This window comes from Salmo trutta, unplaced genomic scaffold, assembly GCF_901001165.1.
Source record: "Salmo trutta unplaced genomic scaffold, fSalTru1.1, whole genome shotgun sequence".
Taxonomy (NCBI): Eukaryota; Metazoa; Chordata; class Actinopteri; order Salmoniformes; family Salmonidae; genus Salmo; species Salmo trutta.
The window spans coordinates 776,319-788,822 of NW_021823401.1; the positions used below are offsets into that span (position 1 = coordinate 776,319).

General features: G+C 44.2%; 1 protein-coding gene across 1 annotated transcript; it reads right to left on the reverse strand.

Moving 5' to 3' along the window:
- Nucleotides 1-6,160: 6,160 nt before the first annotated feature.
- LOC115190625 (protein asteroid homolog 1) lies at nt 6,161-12,087 on the reverse strand. Its single transcript, XM_029748804.1, has 5 exons — nt 11,313-12,087; nt 8,906-9,432; nt 8,461-8,674; nt 8,174-8,348; nt 6,161-8,032 (listed from the first exon to the last, which is right to left on the reverse strand). The coding sequence occupies exons 1-5, from the start codon at nt 12,043-12,045 to the stop codon at nt 7,828-7,830; spliced, it is 1,854 nt and encodes a 617-aa protein (XP_029604664.1). The 5' UTR covers nt 12,046-12,087; the 3' UTR covers nt 6,161-7,827.
- Between the last annotated feature and the right edge of the window lie 417 nt (nt 12,088-12,504).

Genomic DNA, 12,504 nt, shown 5'->3' on the forward strand with positions numbered 1-12,504 from the left:
TCTAGCAGGGCAGCTCTAGCAGGGCAGCTCTAGCAGGGCTGCTCTAGCAGGGCAGCTCTAGCAGGGCAGTAATTTGACAAACTGACTTGTTGGAAAGGTGGCATCCTATGACGGTACCACGTTGAAAGTCACTGAGCTCTTCAGTAAGGGCATTCTACTGTTAATGTTTGTCTATGGAGATTGCATGGCTGTGTGCTCGATTTTATAAACCTGTCAGCAACAGGTGTGGCTGAAGTAGCCGAATCCACTAAAACATAGTTTTGTATATATAGTGTATGAAGGGGTGTCCACATACTGCTGTATATATAGTGGATGAAGGGGTGTCCTCATACTGCTGTATATATAGTGGATGAAGGGGTGTCCATACTGCTGTATATATAGTGTATGAAGGGGTGTCCTCATACTGCTGTATATATAGTGTATGAAGGGGTGTCCTCATACTGCTGTATATATAGTGGATGAAGGGGTGTCCTCATACTGCTGTATATATAGTGTATGAAGGAGTGTCCATACTGCTGTATATATAGTGTATGAAGGGGTGTCCTCATACTGCTGTATATATAGTGTATGAAGGGGTGTCCTCATACTGCTGTATATATAGTGTATGAAGGAGTGTCCATACTGCTGTATATATAGTGTATGAAGGGGTGTCCTCATACTGCTGTATATATAGTGTATGAAGGGGTGTCCATACTGCTGTATATATAGTGTATGAAGGGGTGTCCTCATACTGCTGTATATATAGTGTATGAAGGGGTGTCCTCATACTGCTGTATATATAGTGTATGAAGGAGTGTCCATACTGCTGTATATATAGTGTATGAAGGAGTGTCCTCATACTGCTGTATATATAGTGTATGAAGGGGTGTCCTCATACTGCTGTATATATAGTGTATGAAGGAGTGTCCTCATACTGCTGTATATATAGTGTATGAAGGGGTGTCCTCATACTGCTGTATATATAGTGTATGAAGGAGTGTCCTCATACTGCTGTATATATAGTGTATGAAGGGGTGTCCATACTGCTGTATATATAGTGTATGAAGGGGTGTCCTCATACTGCTGTATATATAGTGGATGAAGGAGTGTCCATACTGCTGTATATATAGTGTATGAAGGAGTGTCCATACTGCTGTATATATAGTGTATGAAGGGGTGTCCACATACTGCTGTATATATAGTGGATGAAGGGGTGTCCTCATACTGCTGTATATATAGTGTATGTATATCAACGAATTGGTGAGGGCACTAGAACAGTCTGCTCACCCTACAGGACTCAGAAATCAAATGTCTACTGGGGCTTCTGTTCCCAGCCTAGGAGGGCCTACAAGCAGCACCTAGATCTTCTGCACTGATTCTGTCAGACCTGGACCCTAACAGTAAATCTCAGTAAGACCAAAATAATGGTGTTCAAAAAAAGGTCCAGCAACAAAGACAACAAATACAAATTCTATCTAGACACTGTTGCCTTAGAGCACACAGAGAAATACACCTACCTCGGCCTCAACATCAACACCACAGGTAAATTCCACAAGGTTGTGAACGAGCTGAGAGACAAGGCAAGAAGGGCCTTCTACGCCATTAAAGGAACATAAAACTCAACATCCCAATTAGGATCTGGCCAAAAATACTTCGATCAGTTGTCAAACCCATTACCACCCTGATTCACAAAATGTGACTAACAGCCAACTGAAATGCAGAACCCCAAACAATGCAGAGCAGAATTAGGACTATAGCCACAAGTTATCAAAATCCAGAAAATAGCTGTTAAATTCTACAACCACCTAAAAAGAAGCGATGCCCACACATTCCACCCCAAAGCCATCACCGACAGAGAGATGAACCTGGAGAAGAGTCCCCTAAGCAAGCTGGTTTTAGGGCTCTGTTCACAAACACAAACACACCCCACAGAGCCCCAGGACAGCAACACATTTAGACACAACCAAATTATGAGAAAGCAAAAAGATAACTACATTGAACAAAAATATAAACCCAACATGTGAAGTGTTGGTCCCATGTTTCATGAGCTGAAATACAAGATCACAGTTCCATATGCACACAACGCTTATTTATCTCTGATTTTGTGCACAAATGTGTTTACATCCCTGTTAGTGAGCATTTCTCCCATTTGCCAAGATAATCCATCCACCTGACAGGTGTGGCATATCAAGAAGCTGATTAAACAGCATGATCATTACACAGGTGCACCTTGTGCTGGAGGCAAATAAAAGGCCACTCTAAAATGTGCAGTTTTGTCACACAACACTATGCCACAGAGCGTGTAATTGTCATGATGACTTCAGGAATGTCCACCAGAGCTATAACCAGAGAATTCAATGTTCATTTGTCTACCTTTTGTATTTGTATTTATTAAGGATCCCAATTTGTTCCTGCCAAGGTAGCAGGTTCTCCTCCTGGGGTTTATTATGGATCCCCATTAGTTCCTGCCAAGGCAGAAACTACTCTTCCTGGGGTCCAGCAACATTAAGGCAGTTATATACAGTTTAAAATATTACATTACATTTCATAACACTTTACACAATACATGTAGCGTGTTCCCTCAGGCCACTACTCCACTATCACATATCTACAATACAACATCCATGTGTACGTGTAGAGTGTGTGTCTTATCATGTGTATGTGTGTCTGTGCCTGTGTGTGTGTTTCTTCACAGTCCCCGCTGTTCCATAAGGTGTATTTTTATCAGTTTTTTAAATCTGATTCTACTGTGTGTCTCAGTTACCTGATGTGGAATAGAGTTCCATGTAGTCATGGCTCTATGTAGTACTGTGCACCTCCCATAGTCTGTTCTGGACTTGAGGACTGTGAAGAGACCTCTGGTGGCATGTCTTGTGGGGTATGCATGGGTGTCCAAGCTGTGTGCTAGTAGTTTAAACAGACAGCTCGGGGGATTCAGCATGTCAATCTCTCTTCCACGTTGAGCCATGAGAGATTTACATCCATAAGCCGCCTCCAATGTCATGGTAGAGAATTTGGCAGAACGTCCAACCAGCCTCACAACCGCAGACCATGTGTAACCACGCCAGCCCAGGACCTCCACATCCAGCTTCTTCACCTGCAGGATGCTATAAGGGGGGTGAGGGTGTGCTGAGGAGTATTTATGTCTGTAATAAAGCCTTTTAGTGAGGGAAAACTACTTCTGATTGGCTGGATGTGCCCTTGCCCAGTCATGTGAAATCCATAGATTAGGGCCTAATGAATTTATTTCAATTGACTTATTTCCTTATATGAACTGTAACTCAGTAAAAATCTTTCAAATTATTGCGTGTTGCGTTTATATTTTTGTATTTGCCACACTGGAAAGAATCAACCAAAAACTGAGCAAACTAGAATGCTATCTGGTCATAAACAGTGGCAGAATACCTGACCATAAATTAAGAAAATCCTTGACCATGTACAGACTCAGTGAGCATAGCCTTGCTATTGAGAAAGGCTGCCATAGGCCGACCTGGCTCTCAAGAGAAGACAGGCTATGTGCACACTGCCCACAAAATGAGGTGGAAACTGAGCTGCACTTCCTAACCTCCTGCCAAATGTATGACCATATTAGAGACACATATTTATGGGACTGAGAGACTAGGGGGCTGGGGGGCTGGTATATACCTGAGCTGGGATGGGGGGATTGGGGGGCTGGCTGATTTGGTGATGAGAGGCAATAGGGTTGGAATAGGTTGGTATTTGGGACACAGCCCAGGAAACAGGAAGTATGTCCTCCAAACTAAACTTTTATTCTGAACTCTCTCTGACCTCATAGGCTAATTTCTCCTCAGTTGTAGAGTAGCAGACGTGAAATAGCTGTGGTTTAATTAGAGAGATGGGAAGGTTAGAGAGAGAGACAGAAACAGACAGAGAGAGAAAGAGAGAAAGAGAGAGAAAGAGAGAGAAAGAGAGGGATAGCGAGAGAGGGATAGAGACAGAGGGAGAGACAGGGGTGGGAGAGAGAGAACAGTTGAGAGAGAAACAGTGGGGAGAGAGAGAGAAAGGGAGAGAGAGAAAGTGAGAGAGAGGGAGAGAGAGAGAGAGAGAGAGAGAGAGAAAGGGAGAGAGAGAGGGAGATAGAAAGGGAGAGAGTGAGAGAGAGAAAGTGAGAGAGAGGGAGAGAGAGAGAGAGAGAGAGAGAGAGAAAGAGAGAGAGACAGAGAGAGAAAGGGAGAGGGAGAGAGAGTGAGAGAGATAAAGAGAGAGAGAGAGGAAAGGCAAAGGGATAGGGAGAAAGGGTCTGGTTGAAAATTGGATTGCGGCTTAGTGGCTGACTCCTCCCACAGAGTGTTTCTTCTCAGTTAAACAATAACAATAACGAGGCTATATACAGCTGGTACTGATACCGATTCAATGTGCAGGGTTACAGGTTAGTCGAGGTAACCTTTTGGACCTAGACTTGGCGCTCTGGTACCACTTGCTGTGCGGTAGCAGAGAGAACAGTCTATGACTTGGGTGACTGGAGTCTTTGATAATTTTTGGGCCTTACTCTGACACTGCCTAGTATAGAGGTCCTGGATGGCAGGAAGCTTGATGTACTGGGCCATACGCCTTACCCTCGATAGCGCCTTATGGTCGGATGCCAAGCAGTTGCCATACCAGGGGGTGATGCAACCGATCAGGATGCTCTCAATGGTGCAGCTGTAAAACTTTTTGAGGATCTATGGACCCATGCCAAATCTTTTCAGTCTCCTGAGGGTGAATAGGCATTGTCATGCCCTCTTCATGACTGTCTTGGTGTGTTTGGACCATAATAGGTTGTTGGTGATGTGGACACCAAGAAACTTGAAGCTTTCGACCCGCTCCACTACAGCACCGTCGATGAGAATGGGGGCATGCTCGGTCCTCTTTTTCCTATAGTCCACAATCAACTCTGACTTGCTCACGTTGAGGGAGAGGTTGTTGTCCTGGCACCACACTGTAAGGTCTCTGACCTCCTCCCTATAGGCTGTCTCACCATTGTGTCGCCAGCATACTTAATGATGGTGTTGGAGTCGTGCTTGGCCACGCAGTCGTGGGTGAGCAGGGACAGTACAGGAGGGGATTAAGCATGCACCCCTGAGGGGCCCCCATGTTGAGGATCAGTGCGGCAGATGTGTTGTTGCCTACCCTTTTAGGGCTCCCGAGTGGCGCAGCGGTCTAAGGCACTGCATCTCAGTACTAGAGGCGTCACTACAGTCCCTGGTTCAATTCCAGGCTGTATCATAACCGGCCGTAATAGAGAGTCCCATAGGGTGGCGCACAGTTGGCCCAGCATCATCCAGGTTTGGGGTAGGCCGTAATTGTAAATAAGAATTTGTTCTTAACTGACTTACCACGTTAAATAAAGGTTAAATACATTTTTTTAAACTAAATAAATAAAACTTACCACCTGGGGAAGTCCAGGATCCAATTGCAGAGGAAGGTGTTTAGTCCCAGGGTCCTTAGCTTTCTCTTGCATTTCAAAGGTGATGGTACAAAAAAATACAAAATAACGTTTGGTTTTTTCTTTGTATTATCTTTTACCAGATCTATTGTGTTATATTCTCCTACATTCCTTTCATATTTCCACAAATATCAAAGTGTTTCCTTTCAAATGATACCAAGAATATGGATATCCTTGCTTCAGGGCCTGAGCAACAGGCAGTTAGATTTGGGTATGTCATTTTAGGAGAACATTTTTAAAAAAAGGGGCAGATCCTTATTTAAGGTACTGTCAAAACTAAAATACCACCTATACAGGATTTAACAATTGAACTCGCCCCTGCCTACCCAATGGCAGGTCAGTATTCTACTGACCTAGTACACAGCAAGGGACTGTCCCTCAAACTCAACGGTAAGGGCCTTACAGTAAAGTGGGATATCCCCAAAGTGCCTCTTACCCTCACCTTGTACCTATAAACCTGGCGCCTTTTCAGGATCGTCCGGGCCAGAGTTTCAACCTCAGCACACTATGAGTGGGTCACCCTCCCCTGGGTTGGCTTAGCCCAGAGACGCCCCTCTTACGACTCCTACCAATGCGCTCGGTACCTATAGTTGGGTCTCAGGCTCCTTTATACCAGCAACTCAGGTTCCCGATAGACTAACTAACCATATGCTAAAATTACTCCATTAATCAGGTCTATTTCAGAAACCTGGAGAAAAAAGACAAGCACTAGTATGACTCATTGATGACACAGGGTTTCAGAACAATAAAGCTAGTTTATTCAAAATTCCAGAAACAGACATAAAAAAATCCCAGATCAATCAACCAATCACAAATCAATATCACAAATCAATGATAAGTTCAAATCAACCATGAATTAACTTTATAGATGCCTCCAGCGCCCTTAACTAAACCCTTAGTGGGATGTGCCAATAAAATGTTATTTGTGTAGTAAAAACCTAAATATAACTACAATAAAAACCTAATTGTATCTCAAGCTAAAAAGCGAAAGCAAAAATCTTGTTCCAGGAGGCGACAGGTTCTTCTAGCTCAAAGAGAGGTGGTAACCTTCCTTAATACCCCCAGTCTTCCTTTCTGCTAACTCATTGTGGCTAATTCTTGCTCCAATGACACCGAATGCAGCCATCGCTCAAAAGGTGTTTTGTCAGCACCAACTAACCCCCACCTTTTCCTCACCTGAGCACAACATGCCCGTCAACAGGACGTCTGTCTCCTGCCTGGCTGTTCTGACCTGGGATTTCCTATTCCAGCCTTAGTATACTCCATTATCAGTCACTATTAAAACATACATTTATAAAACATTAAGGTTTCTTATTCCACTCAGTTCTAATCCTCCTCCAGCCTAACGTATTACTCCCATTACATTCTAAACATAAAACATTTTAAACACTCCAACACTATTACATTTATCAACCTCCTCCTCTAAGCCTAACAAACATAGTCTATATGCATCACACCTTACAGCAAACCACATTATAACATTCTTAACCATTTTACTGCACTACTTGAATCCCCTTTAATATTTCCCAATGTATATTTCCCAATGTTTTCAACCTTTAACATTTAACATACTTAACATTTAATCATAATTTCAATTAATCTCAGTCCTAATTAATTTATTCTCCGTTTTCTTATTTTCTTTAATCAATGTCAAATCTCTTATCAATGTTCTCTATGCTCCATGTGTGAGTGCAAGTGGGGCCTTCCTACCTATGCCCTTTGTCACTAAACTGTCACAGAAAACAGTATATAACTCAACAGTTGTTTAGTGGTCCCTATATAGTGGTCCCTATATAGTGGTCCCTATATAGTGGTCCCTATATCTATAACTCAACAGTTGTTTAGTGGTCCCTATATAGTGGTCCCTATATAGTGGTCCCTATATAGTGGTCCCTATATAGTGGTCCCTATATAGTGGTCCCTATATAGTGGTCCCTATATAGTGGTCCCTATATCTATGACTCAACAGGTGTTTAGTGGTCCCTATATAGTGGTCCCTATATAGTGGTCCCTATATCTATGACTCAACAGGTGTTTAGTGGTCCCTATATAGTGGTCCCTATATAGTGGTCCCTATATCTATGACTCAACAGGTGTTTAGTGGTCCCTATATAGTGGTCCCTATATAGTGGTCCCTATATAGTGGTCTGTATATAGTGGTCCCTATATAGTGGTCCCTATATAGTGGTCCCTATATAGTGGTCCCTATATAGTGGTCCCTATATCTATAACTCAACAGGTGGTTAGTGGTCCCTATATAGTGGTCCCTATATAGTGGTCCCTATATAGTGGTCCCTATATAGTGGTCCCTATATCTATAACTCAACAGAGCTTTGATGAATATTTCCTTCCTCTTGTGGCGGGACATTGAGACTTCGTTACAGCCTACTCCATCATCATCATCAAAATCTTCTTCCTCCAGCGCCAGAATCTGCAGAGGGGCCGTCAGGTTGTCCAGTGGCCTCAGTTTCCTGGGAGTTGAGTATGGCTTCCAGCATGGCTCTGTACAGCTGCCCAGAGGAAGGGTCTTCTATCAGGAGAGAATCTGGGGTCACCCCCCCTCTCAGTTGGCCCACAAGCTGGTGCACCAGAGTTCCCCTGTACAGCCTAGACTCCAACAGGGAAACAACAGAGGGTTGAATTAGCTGTGTTGCTGCTGGGCTAGAATAACATGTAAAGGAAAACCACTGGTCTACTCTAGAGGTTAGAGGTTAGCGGTTAGGGTTGATTTAGGAAGTGACACGTTACCATGCAATCTGAGGCTCAGATAGAGGGAAGCATAGCAGTTGGTTCAGGTCAAGGCAATCCCTCATGCAGCACTGCCATTGGCTATAGGCGTGGGCCACAGCCAGGTCTAGGTTACTAGCACCTCTCTGAATCAGCCGTCTCAGCCTCCCCAACACTGGTCCCTCCTCTATAAACCCTGATACACAAAAAGGAGAGGAGTCATTGGCTGCACTTCACACACTTTATTTATACATTCTAAGTTGTGTGTGCCTGTATGTGTGTGTTTTCATTCATATTCTGGTCCATACCTCTCTGGCTCTTCCTCTGTCTGCAGAGCTCTCCATACACCAGTCCTAGTAGCAGGGCCTGTAGGAGAGGATGGTCTGGTTGGAGATGGGCGTGCCTCAGCCAGTAGCAGGTAACAGCCACAGGAAGTTCCAGATGACGTGGGACACCATTCAAAGTGGACTGGGACACACCAAGGGTTTCCAAAAACACCTCAAGCCGAACTGAATGTGGAGCCTAAGAGACAGAACAAGAGAATGAGAATCAATTTCAGAATAAACATCAGTATGTTTATATTATACTGTATACTATATCACATGTATACATACCTGATATACTGTATTCTATATCACATGTATACATACCTGATATACTATATCACATGTATACATACCTGAAATACTGTATACTATATCACATGTATATATATAACTTATATACTGTATACTAAATCACATGTATACATACCTGATCCAGCTTGTTTAGCTGAAGCTGTTGTGCAGCACTGGGCAGGATGGCTTTAACCATGCTGCTGGTCAGGTTCGTGCCTTCCCTGTCATACTCCTCTACTTCCCTCCTCTCACCCAGCAGCAGCCCGTAGAGTACCTGCCGTATGGGCCGAGAGGTGTTGTTCCCACTGGGTAAGCTGGGATCTTCAACTTGGACACCCTGTATCACTGGCCAAAGCTGCAGAATGTATATTATGCAGGAGGGAAGTGTCCCCTTCATCAACGGCAGCAGGGTCCAGTCTGGAAGGACCCTCAGATGGTCTGGGAGACTGCCGGGATCAGGAGCACTGTATTCCTCGAAGAACCTCTCCAGGCAACCGAGGGGAAGCTTGTACTCTTCTATGCCCAGAGAGAGGGCCTCGAGGGCAACATCCGTGTTGACTCCGTTTTCCCCATGACCGATGAGTCTGGGCACAGAGTCCAAGGCCTCCTGCTGCTCCTGGAAACGGGCCAGCCAATCCAGCAGCCTGTTGAAGAAGACAACCCCTTCCCACACACACACACACACACACACACACACACACACACACACACACACACACACACATATCATTTTTACTATGTTCTACATTGCGAATTGGGCTGTGCAGAGGCCTGATGGCTGCCGTGCGTAGAGCAGGCGTAGGGTAGCCTGGGCCTAGGAGGCGCACTGGCCAGATGTGCTGCGCAGGCATCCTCCTTCCAGGCTGGATGCCCACTCTAGCACGGCACTTGCGAGGGGCTGGGATCGCTCGCACCGGACTGTGCGTGCGCATGAGCGAGATCGTGTGCACTTCCGCATACACCGGCGCTCTCCTCTCCACACGCTCCCCATAATAAGCACGGGGAGTTGGCTTAGGGCTCACCCTTGGCCCAGCCAAACAACCCGTGTGCCCCCCGCAAAAAAATGTATTGGGGGTGCCTCTCAGGCTTCCTCCATGGTCCTTCTCCCGCTAGTATCTGCTCCCAAGTCCAAAACTCCTTATAGCTCCGCTGCTGCTCCATCCTCCGCTGCTTGGTCCGTTGGTGGTGGGTAGTTCTGTCACGGGTGTCGTAGGGATTGGACCAAAACGCAGCGGGAACGTGTAAACTCATCTTCTTATTTTATTAAAGAAGGAAAACAAAAGAAACACGTATACAAAAACGACACTAAACAGTCCCGTCAGGTGCACGAACACAAAACAGGAAATAACTACCCACAAATCCCATAGAAGAAAACACCCCTCTTAAATAGGACCTTCAATTAGAAGCAACGAGGAGCAGCTGCTTCCAATTGAAGGTCAATCCAATAAACACCACATAGAAATAGACATACTAGAACTAACATAGAAGTAGACTAACATAGAACATAGCCCAAAAAACCCCGAAACACTCTAAACAAACACCCCCTGCGACGCCCTGACCAAACTACAATAACAAACAACCTCTTTTACTGGTCAGGACGTGACAGGGCTCATAATCACTGTTTGAAATGCATTAAGCGATATCTGTAGATTCATGACTGGGATTTTCAGGCTGTGTGACATGGAAACCATTTAGGGACCAAGAATCGTTTGGGGGAAGAGATACGACAGAAACCTTTGAAATGCAGCAGTACATTAACTAGTCACACACACATTCCCACATGAGTATGAACACAAACACGCACATTGACGTAAACTACACATACAACCTCTCCCTTTCCTTCTCTCTATCTCTCTCTGAATGTCCCATTCAGTTTCAGCTGTCAAAAGAGCTTGGCTTCCAGCCAGGCAGTAATATTAAGCCTGTATAAATATATTGATAAGGAAATTGTACTATTTTAATCTCTGAGTTAACACTTATCTGGTGGAAACACTTCATTCTGTTTCTTTGCTTGTAGTATTTGTTTACAAAATGAAAATAAAGATACTGTTGCTGTATGGTATTTCATATGGTAAAGTCCACTATGTTGTGAGCTGCTGCTTGCATTGGACCAGTTGTCTCAGATAAACAGAATGAATATCAGTGGTCTGTTTGTGATTTCAGATGTAAATACTAACTAGAGTCATGTTGTAATGTAGTAATAACGTCATGGTTTACTGAATGTGTTGAATCTTACACTAAACATGATCATCTGTGAAAATAGCATCCCTATTTTTTCAGTCTCAGGTCCAGAACAAATTCAAGGAAACGTACAGTCATATACACAGCCATGAGTGCATGGAACTCCCTTCCATCTTATATACTGACATGTAGGCTACAATTCCCACCAAGTGTGTTAACCCTGTTGGCACGATGGATAGGATGGTTGCATTTCACTGCCAGCTACCTGGGTTCGCTTCTGTGCCCTGTCGTTCGCTACAGTATTATATGAGTCTGTTGTAATCATGTATATTTCAGTATACACATCATTTAGTAAAACTTACTTGGCTTCTGATTGGGTTTCATCGGCGGGTAGCTAGGCCACTTGATGGGAAAGCCCATGTTATACAAGTTGACATAGTCGTTTCCTGCGATGGCAGCGAAGACTGGGAGAAGCTGTCTGTCGATCTTGAAGTGTGTGCAGAAGCTTGTTGTGGTGTACAGCTTGCAGGGGATGTAATTTTGAGAGCTCCCGTGTTGCACAGATACGTTCTGCCACTGAAAATGGGAGAAGGGCAGATATCCTGCCTGGATGTCAAAAATATAAAAGTCACTGTCATTGGACAGGACCGGACAATTCCACTTTTCAGCCAAGGAGGCTATTTCTTGGTCTGCTTCAAAGATGCACTGTGCAAATGGCACCTCCAGGCAGGAGAGGACCTGTTTGAAGACTTGTTTGGCGAGGGTTGGTATTATTCTGTCCCCCTGAAGCCCTATAGACAAGTTGTTGATCTTTGATTGAGCTCGTTCTCTGAGAGTTTTAAACTTATTGTCGGTGTGGTCGGAGCCTCCATCTATAATCACAAAAGGGTCAATGCCACAATCTCTCAGAGCCTTAAAGAACTTACAGACCTGGTCCTCAAAATCATCATAATCCCCTCCATGCTGCTGATCCACACTTGAGTTAAAATAAAGAGAGTGGAAGAGATTAGAACCATCTATTATCAGCTTGCTGGTTGTGAAATTATAATTTTGTAAAACATTTTCTATGAAGCTGGTCAAACCCTGGATACCCATGATGTTCTCTGTGTGGGATGTGATGTCTTCACAAGTGAAGAGTTTCAGTCACAGGACTATTTATAGCATCATTACAATGGGTGAGTTTCCATTTCCTTAAGTTTCCCTTTCAGTACGTCGTATCCTGAGTCCTGTCTCAGCCACCAGTATCTATGCTGCAGTAGTTTATGTGTCGGGGGGCTAAGGTCAGTCTGTTATATCTGGAGTATTTCTCCTGTCTTATCCGGTGTCCTGTGTGAATTTAAGTATTCTCTTTGTTTCTCTCTTTTTCTCTCTTTCTTTCTTTTTTTCTAATTCTTTCTTTTTCTCTCTCTCTCTTTCTCTCTCTCTTTCTCTCTCTCTCTCTCTCTCTCTCTCTCTCTCTCTCTCTCTCTCTCTCTCTCTCTCTCTCTCTCTCTCTCTCTCTTTCTCTCTTTCTCTCTTTCTCTCTCTCTCTCTCTCTCTCTCTCTTTCTCTCTT

What these genes read in the sequence shown, in the direction of transcription:
- LOC115190625 (XM_029748804.1), bottom strand. Translation starts at nt 12,045, where the DNA reads ATGGGTATCCAGGGTTTGACCAGCTTCATAGAAAATGTTTTACAAAAT. An exon ending in GAAACCCAATCAGAAGCCAA is followed by an intron (nt 9,433 to 11,312) that starts GTAAGTTTTACT and finishes GTGTGTGGGAAG; the next exon opens with GGGTTGTCTTCTTCAACAGG. An exon ending in TCTGAGCCTCAGATTGCATG is followed by an intron (nt 8,033 to 8,173) that starts GTAACGTGTCAC and finishes GTTGGAGTCTAG; the next exon opens with GCTGTACAGGGGAACTCTGG.